Source organism: Papaver somniferum, chromosome 7 (assembly GCF_003573695.1).
Source record: "Papaver somniferum cultivar HN1 chromosome 7, ASM357369v1, whole genome shotgun sequence".
Classification (NCBI taxonomy): Eukaryota; Viridiplantae; Streptophyta; class Magnoliopsida; order Ranunculales; family Papaveraceae; genus Papaver; species Papaver somniferum.
Genome location: NC_039364.1, coordinates 149816730 through 149837531, shown reverse-complemented (window position 1 = coordinate 149837531; position 20802 = coordinate 149816730). Strand labels below are relative to the sequence as shown.

Below are 20802 nucleotides of genomic sequence, written 5' to 3'. Positions count from 1 at the left end.
AATATCATTTTTGGTCACCAAGTTAAACTACATGAAATACCAAAAATATCTTATAAAATTCTCAAACATTTTATTTCATCCGATGCTTTTTAAAACTAGCAAGATTGAGAGTCTGCATGCTTCGGTGTGTTGGGTAAAATTTGATACATGTCACTTAAAAAATCCTTAGAATTTTTTAGAGGAAAACACAACATGCTCATACTCATCACCAACTCAAAAATTTCATAAAAGCAAGATAAATTCTCATATTTCAAACATTCCAAAGTTTCAGTCATATCATATGAATAATATAATATTTAATTTAAACATTCCATTGATAGTATTTACATTGTAGTAGTGCAATGATCAAGTTCAACAAATTTTTTAATCTCAATCTTGTTAAAAACAAGATAGGCACATGAAACTAGATTCTTTATCATTTTGGTGGGATGAACATCTTTAACAAGATAGTTCTACCCGAAGCAAACTTTTGAGACCATACCAATACCGAGAATCCTAGAGATGTAAGTATAACTCAACACCACTTTCTTTCAAACAACTCGGTTAAAATTTTGAACCATAACCTATCAAAACAAATATGGTGTAAAACACCAATATATATCACCTCTCACCGTATCCACAATTCACATTAACTTAGCTTGAAAAGCAGTGTTAACAATATTTGATATTCTTGCAATGCCGAATGCAAACATATCAAATAACTTCATAATTAAAATTATGTTCATTTCTTGGTGAGAGTTGGTATTCATATTTGTTTTGACTAGGTTTCTTATTCTTTCGGCTTTGGTTTGGTGTCAAATTCTATCTCATAAGTTCCAAACTTGTATGAGTCGTCATAAACAATAATTCTCAATATCTAGTTTCCATACAACTCATTCTAAGATTGAAAAATCAATTTATTTCAATCCAGAATGCAATTATTTGATCACCACAATAACTACAAATAGTTCATCAAACATACTTCATTTTCTTTGAAATCTCAATTGGTCATAAACCATTGTCCACTCTTTCTACACCAACAAAAAGATTAGCAAAACCATTGCTCCATATATCGATTAATCTCCAGTATTTGCTCGCAATTTTTGTTTTCATTGGGAAACAAAAACTTGCTCATGTAAGTGAAATTATCACCTGTCACAATCATCTAAATGTGAGTAATTATAACCCAAAATAAGTAAGGCATGTACTTGTAAAGCTACTTAATCAAATAAAAATTAGTACTCCAAGTATCAAACAAAAATGAAGTTTTATAGTTATAACGTCATAGATTATAACTTTCTACTAAGCATATTATCAAACATTTGACGTGCACTAGTTTGATTTCAATAATGATCTTATTTTTATTTTTTTTCATTACCAAAACAAGAGTAAAGTAGTAAGATCAAACCATGATTCTTAGTGCAATTTCTCACATATCTAATCTCTATGCTTAAGTATCTCAAGTATCACGACTCATATATTGGACATACAAACACAATGATTTTAAAATCACAACATCTCTCAAACCGAAAATACAAATAGAAAATTTCAAAAATGGGTTTTCAAGATAAAGTGATTATCTACAATTTTCATGTTATACCCGAATTAAAAATAACAACACAAAGATCAGAAAAACGAAAATATGCGGGACTATATTTCTACTCGTCAGAAATTTTCAGCATTGTCATGTGGTTTGTTAAAATACCTTAAAAATACTTTTCGGACTCCCAAAATTCTGAAATTTTACAGGGATGATCCACATGATATCTAATATATATGGTATAAATTTCAAGTCCAAATTCGTTCTCATTTAAGAGATACACAGAAAACTCTATAACATGTTACAACTATGGTCCATTAAGAATAGACATCAAAATTAAATTTTAGTTATGAAGAAACTAAAAATCCAAGCATCAAGATAATTTGTTAATCAATAATTATACCTTAATAATTTGATAAAACAAAATAAACAATGATACTTATCGTGTTTCAGCAATAGTTTCTCATTTAATCTTCCTGGCAGAAGAAAACGTCTTAAATTGTTGGAACAATTGCTGAAAATAGCCTGCAAAACAATCATAAACCAAACGGAAAAAAAATGTTATGGCTGAGTCACGACCAGGTCGCTCTCTTTAAGACATTTCGCGACTCTGCCCAAGATTGTGCAAGCGGTTCTTCCATGTCGGGTCGTTCCCAGGATAAAACAGCCGAGTAGAATCTCTTTCATAATCACTCTTGCACTTTGAGAGTGTGTGATACTTGTACACTTCTATTCTTGCTCGGAATCAAACTTTTAGAAAACATGTGATGAACACACCATAGTTTTCTTTCTCTCAAAATTTCTTATTTTTTCTTTAGAACTCCAAAAACATTAAAATGAAAAACTCTCTTTCGTTTTCCAACCAAAAATATGTTTTATAGTCAAGGGGTCTTAATAATGTTTTTAATGAAAACATTAATATGGTTTAATGTAAACCATTACTCTTGTGAGATGAAACAGTAAATGAATTTATGACAACAATAAATCTCATTTATGAATATTATTAAGATCATGAATAATAACATTAATAGAAAATAATAAATGGAAATAAAATTTTGTTTTAAAAAATATATTTCTAACAATTGTGGACTTCAAATCTTTCAAGTTGAAAAAAGTACTAGTCAAATACGTCTGGAAGTCGTCCGAGAGTCCAATCGAACGGCGACCTGGATCGAAGATTTCCATATTTTCCAAACAAAACTAGTGACAAAACCCATAGGTGACCAACTTAAAGGAACAAAAAAACCACCCATATTAATTTTAACAAATTAAATCAGTTTCATTAAATAGTGACACAAAAACCCCAGCTCAAATAATAATTAGCAAATTTATTTATTTTTTACTTTGAAAAACCCCAAACGTACCCTTCTTCATCTTCGTCTTCTCTCCTTTCTTTTTTCTTCTTTCTTTCTCTCCTTCTCCCCACCACCATCACCACCAGCAGCGATACCAGATCTCACCAGCAGAAACTTTATGCTTCCCCGACCACACTAGCACCTTCGTATCTCACCACCACCACCACCTTCGTCCGCCTTCTTCAATTCCATCACCACCTTCGTTCCCTTAACCCTTAATTGTTGAAATTAGGGTTGCGATTTTAACTTCAGTTGAAGAACAGAGATGGGTTGGTGACGAATTGATGATTGAGATCGATTTTTCAAGGAAGGGATGATGGAGTGGTGACGTTTCTAACAAAGTCTAGGAATTAGATCTAGGAATTGATTCCATGGTGGAAATGAACTACCGATGACGATATGCTCGTGTTGGGAGAAACGGTGGATTTAGAATGATAATTTGAAGTTTTGAAGTATTAAAAAATCTTATCATTTCACTAATTTTTCAATTGAATTGGATACCAGATTTCGTTTTGTTTGACATTTCGTTGGTTTTTATTCTTGAGAATTTGATTTTGATTGTTACTGTAAGGATTTATTGACTTGGTAAAAATCTTATTTCCTTCTACTTTTGATTGTTACTGTAAGGATTTATTGACTTGGTAAATTTAATTCCATTTACATGTTTGATGATGAATTAGATTTATTCTTGAAAATGTTATACCAAATAGTAGTGAGATTAACTTGCCGGGTGCAAGATTTCGTCCCTTGTTTGCTCTGTGTTGGTGGAAATGGGATATGAATATCACAGTTAGTCTTATGTTGCTTGTTGGTGGATTGATTTTTCTAATAGTAGATGAATTTTGAACTGAAGTTTGTCTAAGTACTTTAGTTTAAAATGTTGAGATCAATGAAGTGTGCATTACTGTCTCTTAGTGAGGTCCATTTTATGGGCTAACTTTTTAATTGAAGTCCATGCCAGTTAAAGAACTGGTTAAGGAAAGTGTACAAGTTGTTTGGTTGTGCAATTATTGAAAACTTAAGTTGCGTTTCCACAGTTAACTTAGCAGTTGACATTATGTGGTTTGTTAATGTTGAGCTGCCATGCATACATTTCAAAGTCATATTTTGCAGTTCAATCTGATAGTTATCATCTATGGTTAGAGTGGTTAGACTAGGTGCACCTGTTGAACTTGAAAACTTGTATAAGTACCACAGTGTGGCCCTCTTTTGACTCCTGCACCGACACTTGTGTGCAGCGTAAGTGAAGGAGGCATCTCCCTAAAACATGCTCTTTTTAATTTCCGAGTACCTACTTGAGATGATTTGAGCATATGGAAAGAGAAAAGTAACTATTCTATTCTTGTTGGCCAATATTCTTATATCTTATTACTGATATGTTGGAACTGCTTGTGTTTGATTCAGGGTGTCAGGTACTCAGTCAGACCCATCAAATTGATGCTAGAAAGGAGAGAAAGATGAAGACATTAAGGACTGCTCTTGGGATGAATAAAGTTGATGAAACTTCTTTACTACAGGAAGAAGGGAAACAGGAAACTAAACTGGAAAAAGTGGAATCTGATTCTGAAATTAGGTGAAGGAGAGGGTCCAAAAGAAGGTTTAATAGAGAAAAATGATGGCTAAAATTGAAATGGGAAGCAATTGCAGGTGGTGAATTGGATTGTGGAGCTGAGTAGAGTCAGCTAGGATATGTTGCTGCCGCTGCTTTCAGATTGGCAGTGTGCAAGTGTAGTTGCTGGTATTGTTGATATGGTTATTGCAGTGATGGGTTTGATATGGTTATTGCAGTGACAGGGTCTTGTGACGAGTTTCATTTGATGCTGCTAGTAAGCTCCGGTTGCAGCTGAAGTTAATATTATAGAGAAGGTGATACTGGTGTTGGCTTTGAGTTGGTTCTCTATGAAGAATGGTTTGAGCTGATGCTTGAGAATGGTTTTTAAGTACAGTTGCAGGTTGAGAGTGTAGAGAAGAACTGAGATGCCTATGTTGGTGGTGATTATGAACTGCAGCTGGTGATAATCAGAATCCATGGAGGAACTGGTGTTGCTCTGATTGAATTAATATGGATATTGCAGGTCCAGTTGAAGATCAAACTGAGCCTGAGATGGAGCATTTGTGGTGTTCAGGTATGAGCTTGAACTGAAATGGAAGGCAGTAATGCAGTGGGTATGGGATTTGAAGTGAATTTGTAGTTGCAGGTGCAATGAAGTGCTGCAATACAATGAGGAATTGCCTGTAAACCTAGATGAAAAGATATACCAGGTGAAGCTGAGTAATGGGTCTTGAGACATAACTGGTGATATTGTTGTTGAAGCGCATAAACCAATTATGGTTTCATCTTATTTATGATGAAACCAAAATCGGTTTCATCGTATTTCAACAATGTATTTCTATCCATGAAGATGTATAATACCTCTTAAAAAATTTATTGCAGGTGATTTCTCACGAAACCAAGATGAAACCAAAATCGGTTTCATCATATTTATGATGAAACCAAAATCGGTTTCATCGTATTTATGATGAAACCAAAATCGGTTTCATCGTATTTATGATGAAACCAAAATCGGTTTCATTGTATTTATGGGAGGTGGTGGTGGTGGGCGGTCGTGGTGCTGGTTTTGGTCGGCGGTGGTCGACAGTGGTGGTGCTGGATGGTAGGGTGGCTGGTATTGGTGGTGAAAGTACGTAGTATCGGTGGTGGTGGTGGTGGTGGTCGGAGGTGGTGGCGGTGGTGGTCGACAATGGTGGTGCTGGATGGTTGGGTGGCTGGCAGTGGTGGTGCAATTGCGCAGTATTGGTGGCGGCGACGGGCGGCGGCGGTGGTGGTCGGTGGCGGCGGCGGCGGTGGTCAATGGTGGCGGCGGCGGGCGGTGGTGGTGGTCGGTGGTGGCGGCGGTGGTGGTCGGTGGTGGCGGCGGCGGGAGGCGGCGGCGGACCGGTGGCGGCGACGAGGAGGTGGTGGTCAGTGGCGGCGGCGGAGGTGGTGGTCGGAGGTGGCGGCGGTGGTCGGTGGCGGCGTGGTGGCGGAAGGTGGCGGCGGCGGTGGTCGGAGGTGGCGGCGGTGGTCGGAAGTGGTGGCGGTGGTTATCGGTGGCGGCGGTGCTTATTGGTGGTTGTTTATTTCTTGTTGGGGGTGACAATATAATAAGAATTAAAGCGTGGTTGATTTTTGTTTTTGTTGGGGTGATTTAAATTAGAAGGGTAATATAGACAGTTTATATTAAATGGGATTTTTGTGAACAATTTATTTTGTTGGAGTTTTTGTATATGGATAGTGACACCTTTGGGGTTATAACTCACGGACCGTTTTCCAAATCGAAAGATCGAAACGTTGAGATGGGACCAGAGTCACCAGAAGTTTTTGACCGAGCTCGTCATAGTTGGACTCAGAAATCGGTTTTTGAGGCTGGGTTGACAACGGTCACTGTGGAAGATCCTCTGATCCAGTCCTAGGAAAAGCAAGAGTCAAGACGACCTACAGGGTCAAATTTTATGGGCAAACCGGAATTTTAGCTTAGATATAACGTGAACGTGTAAAGAGGTACAAAGTTAATAATTAAAAATAGAACATGATTTAAATTAGGGCGGCTAATTAACATGCCTCCAACATTATGGGATTCAACCAAGATACGGGGAAAGAATAGGTTAGAAAATCTTATATCAGTAAGATTGATCAAACGGATAAACGTTTTCAGTCGGTTGTTTCCGAATGGATGTGAAAACAAACATTTGTACAAGAGTTACAATTATAAAACAGGTGCTTGGTTGAGATTTTACTATATACATGGTGATTCTATTGTTGTTTTGATGCACATTGGGATGGAGTAGCTTATTTGCAGTATTCTCAGCTTCCAGCATGTACTCTCTGCTTTGAAAGGTTAATAAGATTTTTAATAGAGTACCTTCTAGTTGTTCAGGAGGCTAGGAGGACTAATAACTACTGTGTTTATATGACTAATTTTCTAAGTATGTGGTCTTGAGTTTCTAATATAATAGCCTTGGTCAAAATTTTCAGCCAATATTTGTCCTTGGCATGCAAATCCAAACCTTCTATGTATAGTACTCTCAGTAGCTGATAGTTATTCCGTTTCCTACTATAAAAAGGACCTCCCGAATATATAATGCTACTTCATCACCACAAAATCTCATCTTTCATTAGTTACATGCATTTACGGGCCTCTATTGCTTTCACCATTTTTTTATTTTTCCTGCTTGATTTTTGGTAGACGTACGTAGCACTTAAGTTCTATCTCTCTCGCACACACATGAAAACCACGGGAATGGATTTGGCGAGCAAAAGAGATCCCGAATTACTAGAGTTAGATTACCAGAAAGGAGTTATTCATGTATGCAACAATGGGATTGCTAAAGTTCCTGACAAGTATGTCTTGCCGGTTAACGAACGTCCCGTTTTGGAAGTTGCTGGACTAGATCAACATGAAACAACAAATCTTGATTTAAAGTTGCCAATCATAGATTTCAACAAACTGCAAGGTTCTGAAAGACCCCAAGTTCTTAAATCACTCAAAGAGGCTTGCGAAAATTATGGGTTCTTTCAGGTAGGTCTTAAAAACTTTAGTTACATTCTGTATTAAGAGCTCAAACTCAATGATAACAATGGAGTAAGTTTGTTTTTTTGCAGGTTATAAACCATGGTATTCCTCAGGATATTTTACGTGACATGATAAGCGTTAGTCAACAATTTTTCGACCTTCCTTTCGAAGAGAAGTCAAAATATATGTCAGCTGATATGCGTGAACCTGTTCGATACGGAACTAGTTTTAATCAAAACAAAGATGGTGTTTTCTGCTGGAGAGACTTCTTGAAACTCATGTGCAAGCCTTTATCAGATGTTCTTCCTCACTGGCCTTCTTCTCCTCTTGGATTCAGGTTTGCGTACTGATAAGCAGCTGTAAAGTTAAACAGTTGTTAACTAGTTCTCTTGTGACTCCAAATGAAGTTTGATAAACTATATCACCATCACATCTTAAACAGGTCGACAGTGCATTCTTACTCAAGACAAACAAATAGTTTGTACATAAAACTCATGGAAGCTATTCTAGAAACCTTAGGGTTGGTTAGTGACGACAAGGGCGGTACTAGGCAGACAAATGATAGCGATGCTAATGACAAGTATGAGGACGACGTTTTAAAGCAATTCGAAGATGGGAGCCAGCTCATAGTCATGAATTGCTATCCTGCATGCCCTGAACCTGATCTAACCCTTGGTATGCCACCGCATTCGGACTACGGTTTCCTGACATTACTGCTTCAAGACGATGCTCAAGGACTTCAAATACAACACCAAGACAAATGGGTTACTATTGAACCGATTCCGGGTTCTTTTGTGGTCAATATCGGTGATCATCTTGAGGTAATGAACTAAAACATTTAAATTACTTCAAACTTGAATCATACGATTCATTGAAACTAATATTGGATTAGTTGATTGAGTTTTTTTTTTGTATGGATGGAACAGATTTTTAGTAATGGAAGATACAAGAGTGTGTTGCATAGGGTTTTTATCAATTCTTTACGGTACAGGATATCTGTCGCGTCATTGCATAGCCTACCTTTAGACAGTATGATTCGACCCTCACCAAAACTCATTGACGAAGAAAACCCGAAGCTTTACAAGGATACCGACTTCAAGTCGTTTCTGGAATATATATCATCGTGCGAACCTAAAATGAAGAACTTTCTCGAGTCTAGGAAATTGACTATTTAGAAAACGATTGTACTATTTCAAAAGACAAAAAAAATAGTATCAATGGGTATTTTGAGATTTTTATTTACTTTGTTTCTTTTCTTTCCTTGAAGCATACTTTGTAGTTTGTACTATTTTGCAAATGTACACTTGTACAATATCAGCATTATTGTTCGATTGGTAATTCGTAACAACTAAACATTTGACGCACCTGTTTAGGCCAAAACAGACAGAAATATTAGGGGCTCTAATTGAAGTTATTCTGTTACCTTTTTGGTTTATGGGGGTGGGGGCTTTTGAGCCCTCTTGTAATTCTTGTAATTACGTATTTTGTTCTTTAGGTCCTTTTTGAAGTTGAACTATGGAATACATCAGAAGATTCCTAATAAATGGTAGATTCTAAGATATTTGAGGTTTTCTTTTTCTAGTGATCGTACAGCCAAATTGTTTAGGACTGTTCATTCTGAGAGCAATCTACTATCATTGATATACTACAATTTTTATCATATACATTGAAATTTGACGATATTAACTAAATAAAAAATATAACAATAATGTAATGGTCAATTAGGTTTTCGGTTAATATTTATCGGGAATATATATGTGGCATTGGACACTGTTGGAAGCACATATGGTATTATTGATATTACTGTAATACAATGGTAAAGTCTGAGCTCGAAACTCGTTGGCATCAACTTTTTCATTCACTAAAAATGTAGCTTGTGGCATCAATGGTCACTTTAATAAGATTCAAATCGAAATAACACGTTAAGATGTTGATATAATTCAAAATTTGCCACTCTAAATTAAAGTTTGTTAACAACCAAGGTATAAGATTTGATAATGTTCGTTTAAGTAACTCAAGATCTACCGTATAGTTGAGATCTTTCTCGTGACCCAAAATTTATTAAGTGATCCAAGTCGTCTGATTGATTTTCTATCTTAAGTTTTAACCGAATAGACTCAAAATTTGCTACTCTATCCTTAAAACATGGCTCAATGTGTAAGTTCTTTTTTTAAATCTTATAATTGTTTTCATCGGGGCCCAAAATTTTGCATGTGGTGACCTAGTATCCTCTGCATATGACTCGGACGATCAATATGAATCTTGTAGCTTGTAAAGATCCAAAATTTGCGTTTGGCCCAAAAATCTGTTTCATGAAGCAAGTTTTTCCTTGCTATCACTAAAAATATTCACAATGACTATAACGTAAATAGGACTAAAATATGCATATGAGACTAAACATGACACTATGATCTATAATCTGACTCGTGACACAAAATTTACTATTGTAGCCAAAAATTCATCAACGGAATCTAAATTTGCCTAGCGCCACAAATTTGTTATAATGTTCAGAATATGCACCACACCTAAATATTTGTCTCCAAAATATGTGTTGCAACCCGGATTATACATCGCCGATTAATATCTCTTACTATAACGGAAAAGTGACGTATGATTTTTTGTCACATGTACCCAAGGACCCATTTCTTGTTCCACTCCCGATTCTCTCTCATAAGCAGCATATTCTTCAGCATTAAGACTATCCAGATATCATTAATGTGCAGTTATCAAGCATTTTTCATCATTATGATCAATGACTAAACATTTTTCACAAATATTTCCGGGCTGCATATCCCAATGATATCTCACTCAAGAGTTTTCTCCTATAATAGTAGTCTACTCCAACCTCTTAGAAGTAAAAAAGAGAGATCCACGTCAACTCTAGCTTTGACTGTATTGTCGTATCTTGGTCTTCAATTTTTAAGGTTAGTTGAAATATTTCTACCAGAAAAGACGAGGGTACCCAAGTATACCTCAATCTAAAACTTTTCCTACCTATAAGTCCTTTTTCCGAAAGTGATTGTCTATATACTGAGTCGAGACAATACAACTAATCGGTTCACACTTCGTGTGATCGTCTATGGATACAAGATCGAGACAATACAACAACGAAGTATGTTTACTTGATAAAAAGGTTCGGACTTAACCAAACACAATAGGATTCACTTATCAAGTAAATAGGAATTAACGTTTGTGTGATTTACTTTAAATTATAATAAAGACAATTATAAATGCTGAAAATAAAAGTAAATGACACAGCAAGATTTTGTTAACGAGGAAAACCGAAAATGCAGAAAAACCCCGGGACCTAGTCCAGAATTGAATACTCTCAGGATTAAGCCGCTACACAAAGTTACACCAACTTCGTATAGTTGAGACCAGTCAACTAAACCTATAGTTCACCTAGTTCCGTCTGTATTCCCACGCCTCCAACATATGAATAAGTCCCGTACTTGGACAATTCCTTTGGTTCCAGATGGATCCTAAGAAGTTAAAAGCATCATCAGCATTTTTACTAGTGAACTCACCAGCGCACACAGACTCGACCATGGCTTTGGTCGAATAGTCTAAACCATCATAAATAATTTCTACTAGTTTCATCTTATCAAATCCATGGTGAGGACATTGGGATAGGAGATCATTGAATCTCTCTAAAAACCTATAAAGAGATTCTATCTCTTGTTACATACTGGAACTAATTTTCTGCCTAGCAGCTGCAGTTTTATGCTTAGGGTAATATTTAATATAGAAAGCAGCGATAAGTTCATGCCATGTTTCAATGGATTCAGATGGTAGGTTGTTCAGCCAGTTCTTGGCTTTATCTCTCAAGGAAAAGGGAAACATCTTAAGTTTCAAAACTTCATCAGTAAGGTATTTTATTCTAATTGTCCCACAAATTTCCTCAAAGTCCCTAATATAAAAATAAGGGTTCTCATCATCTTTCCATAAGAATACAGGGATCATCTGAAGAATAATAGGTTTTATCTCGAAATTAGCCGTAGTGGCTGGCAATTTAATGCACGAAGCTCGGTTGGTCCTAGTTGGGAACATGTAATCTTTCAAAGTTGCCACCGCTGGCACAACTGAAGCACTAGGGGTACTTTCCTCACGAAGAGACAGATTCCCAAAACTAAAGTTTCCAAAAACAGGTCTATCAAAAAAAGAGTCTTCGAGCTCCTCGCTTCCACAAAAAGAACTACTAGTTTTTTCATTAATCAATCGACCTAGATTGTATATTTTTCAAGCCTGTTCTCTAATGACCTCGGGCATACACAAAATAAAAAACAAATAAAATAAAAATAAAAATCCTAAAGGAAGGGAGGTTCTAAGCAAACACAAAGCAGGCTGACTCCACCAGAACAAACCTAAAGATTTCTAGCAAACAAAAAGCATGATGGATTCACTTAGATTGCTTCTAGACCAACTTCTATTCTTTCGAAAAGGAACTCGTTACAATCTGAGCAAACCTCTCTGAAGTCAATCCGAGTTAAAGTAAGTTGAATAGAGGCGAGGGAAGCTACGTGGAGCTTTGATACCAAAGGCCTCACCGACATTACAAGGCGGCGTATTCAACTCACAGAAACCATCATGAACTTCAAAGTATGCTCAAAAGAGTAACCAATATTTTTCGAACGACTTTCCTATTAAGCTCGTTACCCTATAGGTCTCGTTCTAGTCAAAATTTTAGGCTTAAGTTCGCGTTTGGTTTCATTTTCCTAAGGAGGGCAAGAAGAGAACGGTGATGAAATCCGAACCCTTATATTGTATGGCCAGTCCTTGCCCTTTACTAGGAAATTAAAGCAGCCGTTTTCAATTCCTCAGCATATATGCAAACGAAGGAATACAGTAACCCGCTGAAAGGGGATTCGCGGGTGTTTAGATAAACTTACCTCCCGTTCCAAATGGGGGAAGAACCACTGAAATCGACTCGGGACACGACTCCTATGTCATGTACGAACCCGAGGGGCCGAGGCGATATCGTAATCGCCGTCCTTATCTGCAAACAGTTTATATTTAAACTACCCTTCCGTAGGATTTTTAAAAAAGATAAAGTCCCAAAGTCCACAGTCCCAAAGTCCAAAAGTAAAGCGCAAAAGAAAAAGACAATCTAAAAAAAAGTTCTAAAAAAATAAAAACCAAATGAACTGTCTCTCTCTCTTTTTTTTTAATTAGTTTTTCTTCTTCTTTTCTTTCGCTCCTTTCGCTTTGCTTTTACTCCAAATCTTTAAGTATTCACCAAAAGTTTTGGCAAATTTTTCTTTCGCTCCAAATTCCAAAATCTGTAAGGAAAAGACAAAAACCCAAAAATGTAAAGAAGATAAAAAAAATAAAAAACTAAAAAAAATCTAAAAACTCTAGTCTAAAGACAAGTCCGCGTCTGCGGCGCCAAAAAATGATGTGAATTTCAATTGAGTTGTAGTAATAAGTTTGTTGAGACTTGTGAAAGCAAAAGATTCTAGATTTAATAAAAATAAAGAAAACTTAACTCAAAATTTGATTTCAAGATATTAAAGATAACCAAGATACTAGAATCCACTATTACACATGAATGAATGACGTCAAATATTTCATAAATCTAATTAGGCTTTAAATCCTTTATTTCTTAATCCACAAATAATCAAACATATTCTCAAATTTTAATCGTATTCCCTAAGCATAGACTATCAATTGATTAAACAAAGTATAATCTATTAAATTGAAACACAAGTAATTAAGAAAATTATGTAAACTCTTAAGAACTCTGCAAAAGCAGTGATTGAGTGAATTATAATTAAAAATTAGAGAAAATGAAATAGTTACCCATTATTCATGTGTGAATAGCTTCATCCATTGCCTTGGTTACGCGAGAATTTAGCCTCTCATCATGTTGGAAACACGCTCAAAAGTTGATTTCATTTATGCTCAAAGATGGTTTACAAATGATTAAAGTATGAGAACGATTAAAATTACAGAGAATCGATATATGTTAACTGTCGTTGTCACTGTAGCAGATAAGACTGTCATCGGACTGTCGATGTCACTGTAGCTTATAAGACTGTCCACAAAGTGTCGCAGCGACTGTAGCTTTTAAGACTGCTCCGTGAGGGTACTATGTTCTTCGTGTTCTTCGTGCAGCAGCAGCAATGGAGTTTCTGCAACTTGATTTTCTCGACTCTCTGATGCTCTGCAACTCTCCCAAACTCTCTATCCCTTTCTCTGATACCCAAAGATGCTATTTATACTCAACAGGCAAAGAAAATCCCTCGTAATAACTCACAATAATCTCCCTTTATTCGGCAGTAAAAATAATATTCTTGGGAATATTTTCTTCCCATATTTTTCCTCCCATGCACCTGATTGCGGCTGACTCACTCCAAACACGCTTAAAACCTTCTTTTTTATCTCTTTGCACGCTCCAGAAAGTGTCCCAAGTCCCCCAAACTTGAGCAATGCAATCTGTCCTGTGAATATCTTCTTTCGTGTACGTGTGTCATGTTTTTCTTCTCTCGGATTATTTAGCCAATTATAGACGAAGAATAGACCCATACCAACCCTGTTAGGCCCAAAGGAAGCTACAATCACAACCATTTAGTCTCACGGGAACAACTTCAAAATCTTAACCCTAATTCTGGTTCTTTTGAAACCATAATTTCCCGCCAAAACCAAAATTCAAAATAAGGAAGATGGGTGCTAAAGATGAATATGGGTTACATATAGCCGTGGGTGCCCCTTAGCAAAATTGGGGGTCCGTAGAGCAATTGTCCTCCAGGGGGTGCTCCGAGTAACTTTTCGAGCCGAATTTTCTAACAATATTTATGTCCAAAAAATACCTACAAACACAAAAAACACCATAATAAGTACGAAATCGAGTACTAACAATACGGAACATTAAGGACAAATTAGACACATAAATGCGTCTATCAAATAGCCCCAAACTTATTATTTGCTAGTCCTTGAGAAAAATTAATCTAAAAAATAAAATCCTAACTCGCCAGGTGGCCCTAGCGACCGAGTTAATCTCGGGAGGGTTTACCAGAGGTGTACCCACAAAACCATGACTTCTAATTGGTCACAAGTATCCAAAGAGCTATGAGGACATACATATTCTCAACCTATCTCCAAGTAACTAGAATGTCAGAGAAATTAAAGGTGCCAGGTCTAAAGCTGACTAAAGAAAAGGGGAGACACATCCGCAACACTGGTAGATAAAGAGATATCCGCTACACAGCTAGATAAACATTGTAAGATGCATCCGCTTTACAGCTAGATAAGATTAGGAGAGAGATAAAGATGAGAGGGACATCTTCTACACAGCTGGACTAATTACGTGTGATGAGTTGAACCAGTGCTGGAAAGATCTTGTGCCAGATGGAAAGCGGACTAACAAAGCAACCAATATGCATCTTTCTTAGACTCTCTCATAGTGCTCAGTAAAAACAACGTCTTATTCGGCTTCAACTGTTGATGATAAACTATCGAACCTCATAGAACCCTGACAATTAACTCTTCTCCTTAATTTCTTGCTTGAAACTTCCTTATAGATTTCTACTTCCTTACGGTCTTATTGAACAAAAAGCTAATTATAGAACAAAAAGAATGTAATGATGATTTATTTATTTTTGAACACAAAAATAACAAGACAAAAATTTAAATGGCCATGAGAGAAGGACTTTAGAACTTGGATCTTCGCAACTTGTGATGTCTTGGTATCATGAACTTCAACAACTTACATCATTTGCTCTTACAACTAAGTCTTGTAACTAAGTCTTCAACTTTGATTTTTTGAATTATTATTTTCTATTGTTGCTTCTAAACCTTAAACCTCTTCAACTTTATTCATATATTTTGATGTCGCTCCGCTTGTTGATGATGATAAGTTTCTACTGAGAGAGAGTCGTAATCCAGTAACTAAGACTACATCGTGAGGTTGCTTTGTCTTTCTGTAATTTCCTTCTGACCTACTTGCCTTTCCATCATGGATGGTTAGGTCCATCATGGTTACCCTCTAAAAGGAACTAGTTCTCTCCTGAATTTCAAAGATCCCAATGTCTTTTTCTCTAATGTATCAATAGATTGTTATCCCTAGCATTTCAATTTCTATCTTTTCGGTGAGAAACAATATGTAAACTTAGCTAACCGGATACTATGTGATGCTAGAAGTTTCAAAAATGCAACTAAAAAGTTCTTCCCCACCCCCAAACTTAAATCTAACATTGTCCTCAATGTTTTTAATGAAAGAGGAGTACCAAAAGTAAAATAACACGAGGAGAAGTTGGAAAGATAGTACCTGGGTGAAGAGAGAGAAAATCAAAAACTAATATACAACATACAACTGCCTCGATGGTCAATCAAGGGTGAACAGGGTCCTCCAGAGGGACCTCCTCAACATCACCTGTAGGAAAGGGCTCTAAAAAGGGTTTCAATTTCTGACCGTTAACCTTCGAAGAACTACTACCATCCGGTGTCTCGATCTCAACAGCTCCATGAGGAAAGACAGTGTGAACAATAAAAGGACTCGTCCACCGAGAACGTAACTTTTCAGGGAAAAGATGTAAACGGGTATCATACAGAAGAACTTTTTGACCTGGAGAAAATGACTTCCTTAAAATATTTCTATCATGCACAAGTTTTATTTTTTTTTCTTATACTCCTTAGCACTATCGTAAGCATCTATACGAATCTCGTCCAACTCATTGAGCTGGAGTCTCCTATGGGCTCCTTCCTTGTCAAGTGAAAAATTTAGCTGCTTAACAGCCCAATAAGCTCTATATTCTAACTCAACAGGTAAATGACATGCCTTGCCATACACAAGCCGATAAGGCGACATTCCAATGGGGGTTTTAAACGCAGTACGTAAGCCCATAAGGCATCAGTAAGCCTAGAAGACCAGTCTTTCCGATTAGGATTAACTGTTTTCTCTAATATACGTTTTATCTCCCTACTGGAAACCTCTACCTGAACACTAGTCTGCGGATGATACGGGGGTAGCTACCTTATGTGTAATACCATATTTCTTCATCAGAAGCCTAAAAGGTCCATTACAAAAGTGCGACCCTCCATCACTAATCATAACTCGCGGTGTACCAAAACGTGTAATTATATTATTTTTCAAGAACTCAATCACAACCCTATGGTCATTGGTTTTACATGAAACCGCCTCAATCCACTTAGAGCCATAGTCTACAACGACAAGGATGTAAAGGTTACCAAAAGAATTAGGAAACAGACCTATAAAGTCAATACCCCACACATCAATGACCTCAACAATTAAAATCGGGTTCAAGGGCATCATGTTCCTACGGGAAATGGTTCCTAATTTTTGACAACGCTCACAAGTAACACAATAACTATGGGAGTGTTTAAACAACGAAGGCCAATAGAATCCACACTGCAATATCTTAGCAGCAGTCTTCTTAGCAGTAAAGTGACCCCCACAACCATGATCATGACAAAAGGAAATAATACTGGACTGGTCACTCTCAGGTATACATATCCTAATAATCTGGTCTGGACAATACTTAAACAAATAAGGATCATCCCAAAAGAAGTGCTTAACCTCGGCTAGAAACCTAGAATGATCTTGTTTACCCCAATGTTGGGGAATTCGACCAGTAACAAGATAATTCACTATATTTGCATACCAAGGTGATTGGGAAACAGAGAACAGTTGTTCATCAGGAAAGCTATCCCTTATAGAAAGGGAATCACTAGGGGAACTAACAACTAGCCTAGACAAGTGGTCTGCTACTACATTTTCTGCACCTTTTTTTATCTCTAATGTCTAAGGAAAATTCCTGCAACAATATGATCCATCTAATCAATCTAGGTTTAGTATCCTTCTTGGAAATAAGATACTTCAAAGCAGCACGATCAGTAAAGATTATGATATTAGAACCTAAGAGGTAGGATCTAACTTGTATAAGGAAAACACAATAGCTAATAGTTCCTTCTCCGTAGTGGTATAGTTCAATTGGGCATCATTCAGAGTTTTTATAGCATAGTAAATCACATGAAGTAACTTATTTTCTCGCTGACCTAACACAACACCAATAACATAATCTGAAGCATCACACATGATCTCAAAGGGTAGGTTCCAGTTGGGTGCCTGGACTATGGGGGCGGTAGTGAATAAAGTCTTAAGCTTCTCAAAAGCCTCTAAACAAGCATCATCAAAGACAAACTTAACGTCTTTTGCAAGCAAATTGCAAAGAGGTCTAGAAATCAAGCTAAAATCCTTAATGAATCGACGATAAAAACCTATATTCCCTAAGAATGACCTAATATCTCTTACGGTTTTTGGGACCTATAAAGTTTTAATAAGGTCAACTTTGGCTCTATTTACCTCTATACCCTTCGAAGATACGATATGCCCTAGAACAATTCCTGAACGAACCATGAAGTGACATTTCTCCCAATTAATCATTAAATTCTTTTCCTTACACCTAGTCAAAACTAATGAAAAATGATGCAAGCACTCATCAAAAGATGAACCAAACACTGAAAAATCATCCATAAAGACCTCAAAGAACTGTTCTACCATGTCAAAAAAATATGCTCAACATACAGCCTGAAATGTCGCAGGGGCATTACATAGACCGAAAGGCATGCGTTTATACGTAAAGGTACCAAAGGGACAGGTAAAAGTGGTTTTATCTTGGTCTTCTGGGGCTATGAAAACCTGATTATAACCGCAGTATCCATCTAAAAAGCAATAATGGCTACATCCAGCTAATCTCTCTAGCATTTGGTCGATGAAGGGAAGGGGAAAGTGGTCCTTCCTAGTGACCTTGTTCAATTTCCTATAGTCAATACAGACACGCCAACCCGTGGTTACCCGGGTTGGAATTAACTCATTGTTATCATTCTGGACTACAGTAATACTGGATTTCTTGGGAACAACCTGAACGGGGCTGACCCAATTACTGTCTGAAATGGGGTAGATAATGCCTTCATCTAACAGCTTAAGAACCTCGGTTCGAACTACTTCTTTCATTTTAGGGTTCAGTCGACGTTGCATCTCCCTAGAAGGTTTGGTGTCACTCTCTAAATAGATATGATGCATAGAATCAGTAGGACTTATACCCTTAATGTCTTTTATGGTCCACCCTAAAGCTTCCTTGTTATTCTGAAGGACGGTTACTAGCCTACTTTCATGATCACTATCCAAGTCGGATGCTATAATCACTGGTAAAGTTTCAGATGGGCCTAAAAACACATATTTCAGGGTATCTGGTAATGGTTTAAGGTCCAACTTATGAGGATTTTATAACGAAGGAACTAAGGTAGACTTAGAAACGGGTAGAGGTTCGAACTTAGGTTTCCAACCATTACTAGTGTTTATCAAAGGGGTTGAATCTAACAAAGCATTCACCTCATTAATCACATCATCATCATTAAAATCAATACCAAAGTGAGATAGGCATTTCTATAATGGATATTCTAACAAAGTGTTTGGTAATGACTCCTCGACTAAAGTTCCTATCATGTTCACATCTTCTATGATCGAGACATCTAGTTCAGAGGGTAGCTTACTAATATTAAAGATGTTCAGCTCAATAGTCATATTACCAAAAGACAAATTCATAATACCATTTCGACAATTGATGATCGCATTGGATGTAGGTAAAAACGGGCGACCTAAAATCACTGGTATTTGGTTTTCTGGGTCAGGGACAGGTTGGGTATCTAGGATAACAAAATCCACTGGATAAATAAACTTGTCGACCTCAATAAGAACGTCCTAGATAACACCACGAGGAATTTTAACGGACTTATCAGCTAACTGAAGTGTCATCTGGGTAGGTTTCATCTCACCAAGTCATAGCTTAAGGTACACATAGTATGGGAGTAAGTTCACACTGGCTCCTAAGTCAAGCAACGCTTTCTCAACACGGAAATTTCCTATTGTGCAAGAAATGGTAGGGTACCCTGGGTCTTTGTACTTAGGAGTAACGGTATTCTGAATAATAGAAATCACGTGACTAGCTATAAAGGCTTTCTTCTGGACACTAAGTTTTCGCTTTCGCGTACACATATCCTTAAGAAACTTGGCATAAGCGGGAATCTGCTTAATCGCATCTAACAATGGGAGATTGATAGTAACCTGTTTAAAAACCTCCAATATATCATTAAAGTTTGACTCCCTCTTAGTTGGAACTAGCAGCTGGGGGAACGGGGCTCTGGGAACAAAGCCGGGCTCAACAGGACCCTCGTTGGTCTCTTTAGAGACTCTATCAGTCTCCTCATTTTCTGGCTCAGAAGGTTGAACATGTTCACTATCAGGCATGGCAACCTTATTGTCAACTTTCTTTCCACTCCTAAGGGTTGTAACAGAATTCACATTATTGTACGATTTCTCTCCTTTGGGATTAGGATCAGTATGACTAGGGAACCTTCCATCTTCTCTCTCACTAAGAAACTTAGCTATTTGGCCGACTTGAAGTTCTAATTTAGCAAGATACTGGGAATTATTCTTAGAATTTTGCTTGGTTTCCTCTTGTAAATTAACCTGGCTCTTTATTAACATTTCCTGGCTTTGTGATAGCATATCCTGGATCTTTTTTAGTATACTAAGAGATTCCTGTAAGCTAGTCATTCTATTATCAGAAAGGTTTTGGAACTGGGCTTGACCTGAAGAATTCTTATTATAACCAAAACCTTGGGGAGGCTGAGAATTACTAGGTTGACCTTGATTCTGTCCTTTAGACCGAGAGAAATTAGGATGGTTTCTCCAACCAGGGTTGTAGGTCTCTGAGTATGGGTCAAACTTCTGACGGTTTTCAAACCTAGCGTTGTTATAGACAGCATGGGCTTGTTATTCACTAACCTAACATTCCCAAAATGAGTTATTGGGTTCTACTCCACAACTTGAGACTTGGGAGGCTCTAATCCTATCATCAGGTTCAACAAGAGACCTATGTTTAGACTGATTCAATTCCAAAGATTCTAACCTTCTAGACATAACATCAAACTTAGCATCTGACCCAAAGCTTGTATCTACCACGTTGGTGCTACTTCTATTGACCAAGAGTCTTTTAGGAGGTTCAATACAAGGCTCCCACTGTTGGGATTTTTCAGCGACAACTCCTAAGAAGTTAAAAGCATCATCAACATTTTTACTAGTGAACTCACCAGCGCACATAGACTCGACCATGACTTTGGTCGAATAGTCTAAGCCATCATAAATAATTTCTACTAGTTTCATCTTATCAAATCCATGGTGAGAACATTGGGATATGAGATCATTGAATCTCTCTAAAAACCTATAAAGACATTCTCCCTCTTGTTGCATACTGGAACTAATTTTCTGCCTAACAGCTGCAGTTTTATGCTTAGGGTAGAATTTCATATAGAAAGCAGCAATAAGTTCCTGCCATGTTTCAATGGATTCAGATAG

General features: G+C 37.0%; 1 protein-coding gene across 1 annotated transcript; it reads left to right on the top strand.

The window, feature by feature from the left end:
* The first annotated feature begins 7154 nt into the window (after positions 1–7154).
* Positions 7155–8602, top strand: LOC113295367 (protein DMR6-LIKE OXYGENASE 2-like). The gene is made up of 4 exons (XM_026543706.1): positions 7155–7433; positions 7517–7764; positions 7870–8248; positions 8354–8602. Exons 1-4 carry the CDS (start codon positions 7155–7157, stop codon positions 8600–8602), a joined length of 1155 nt encoding a protein of 384 aa, XP_026399491.1.
* Positions 8603–20802: the final 12200 nt, after the last annotated feature.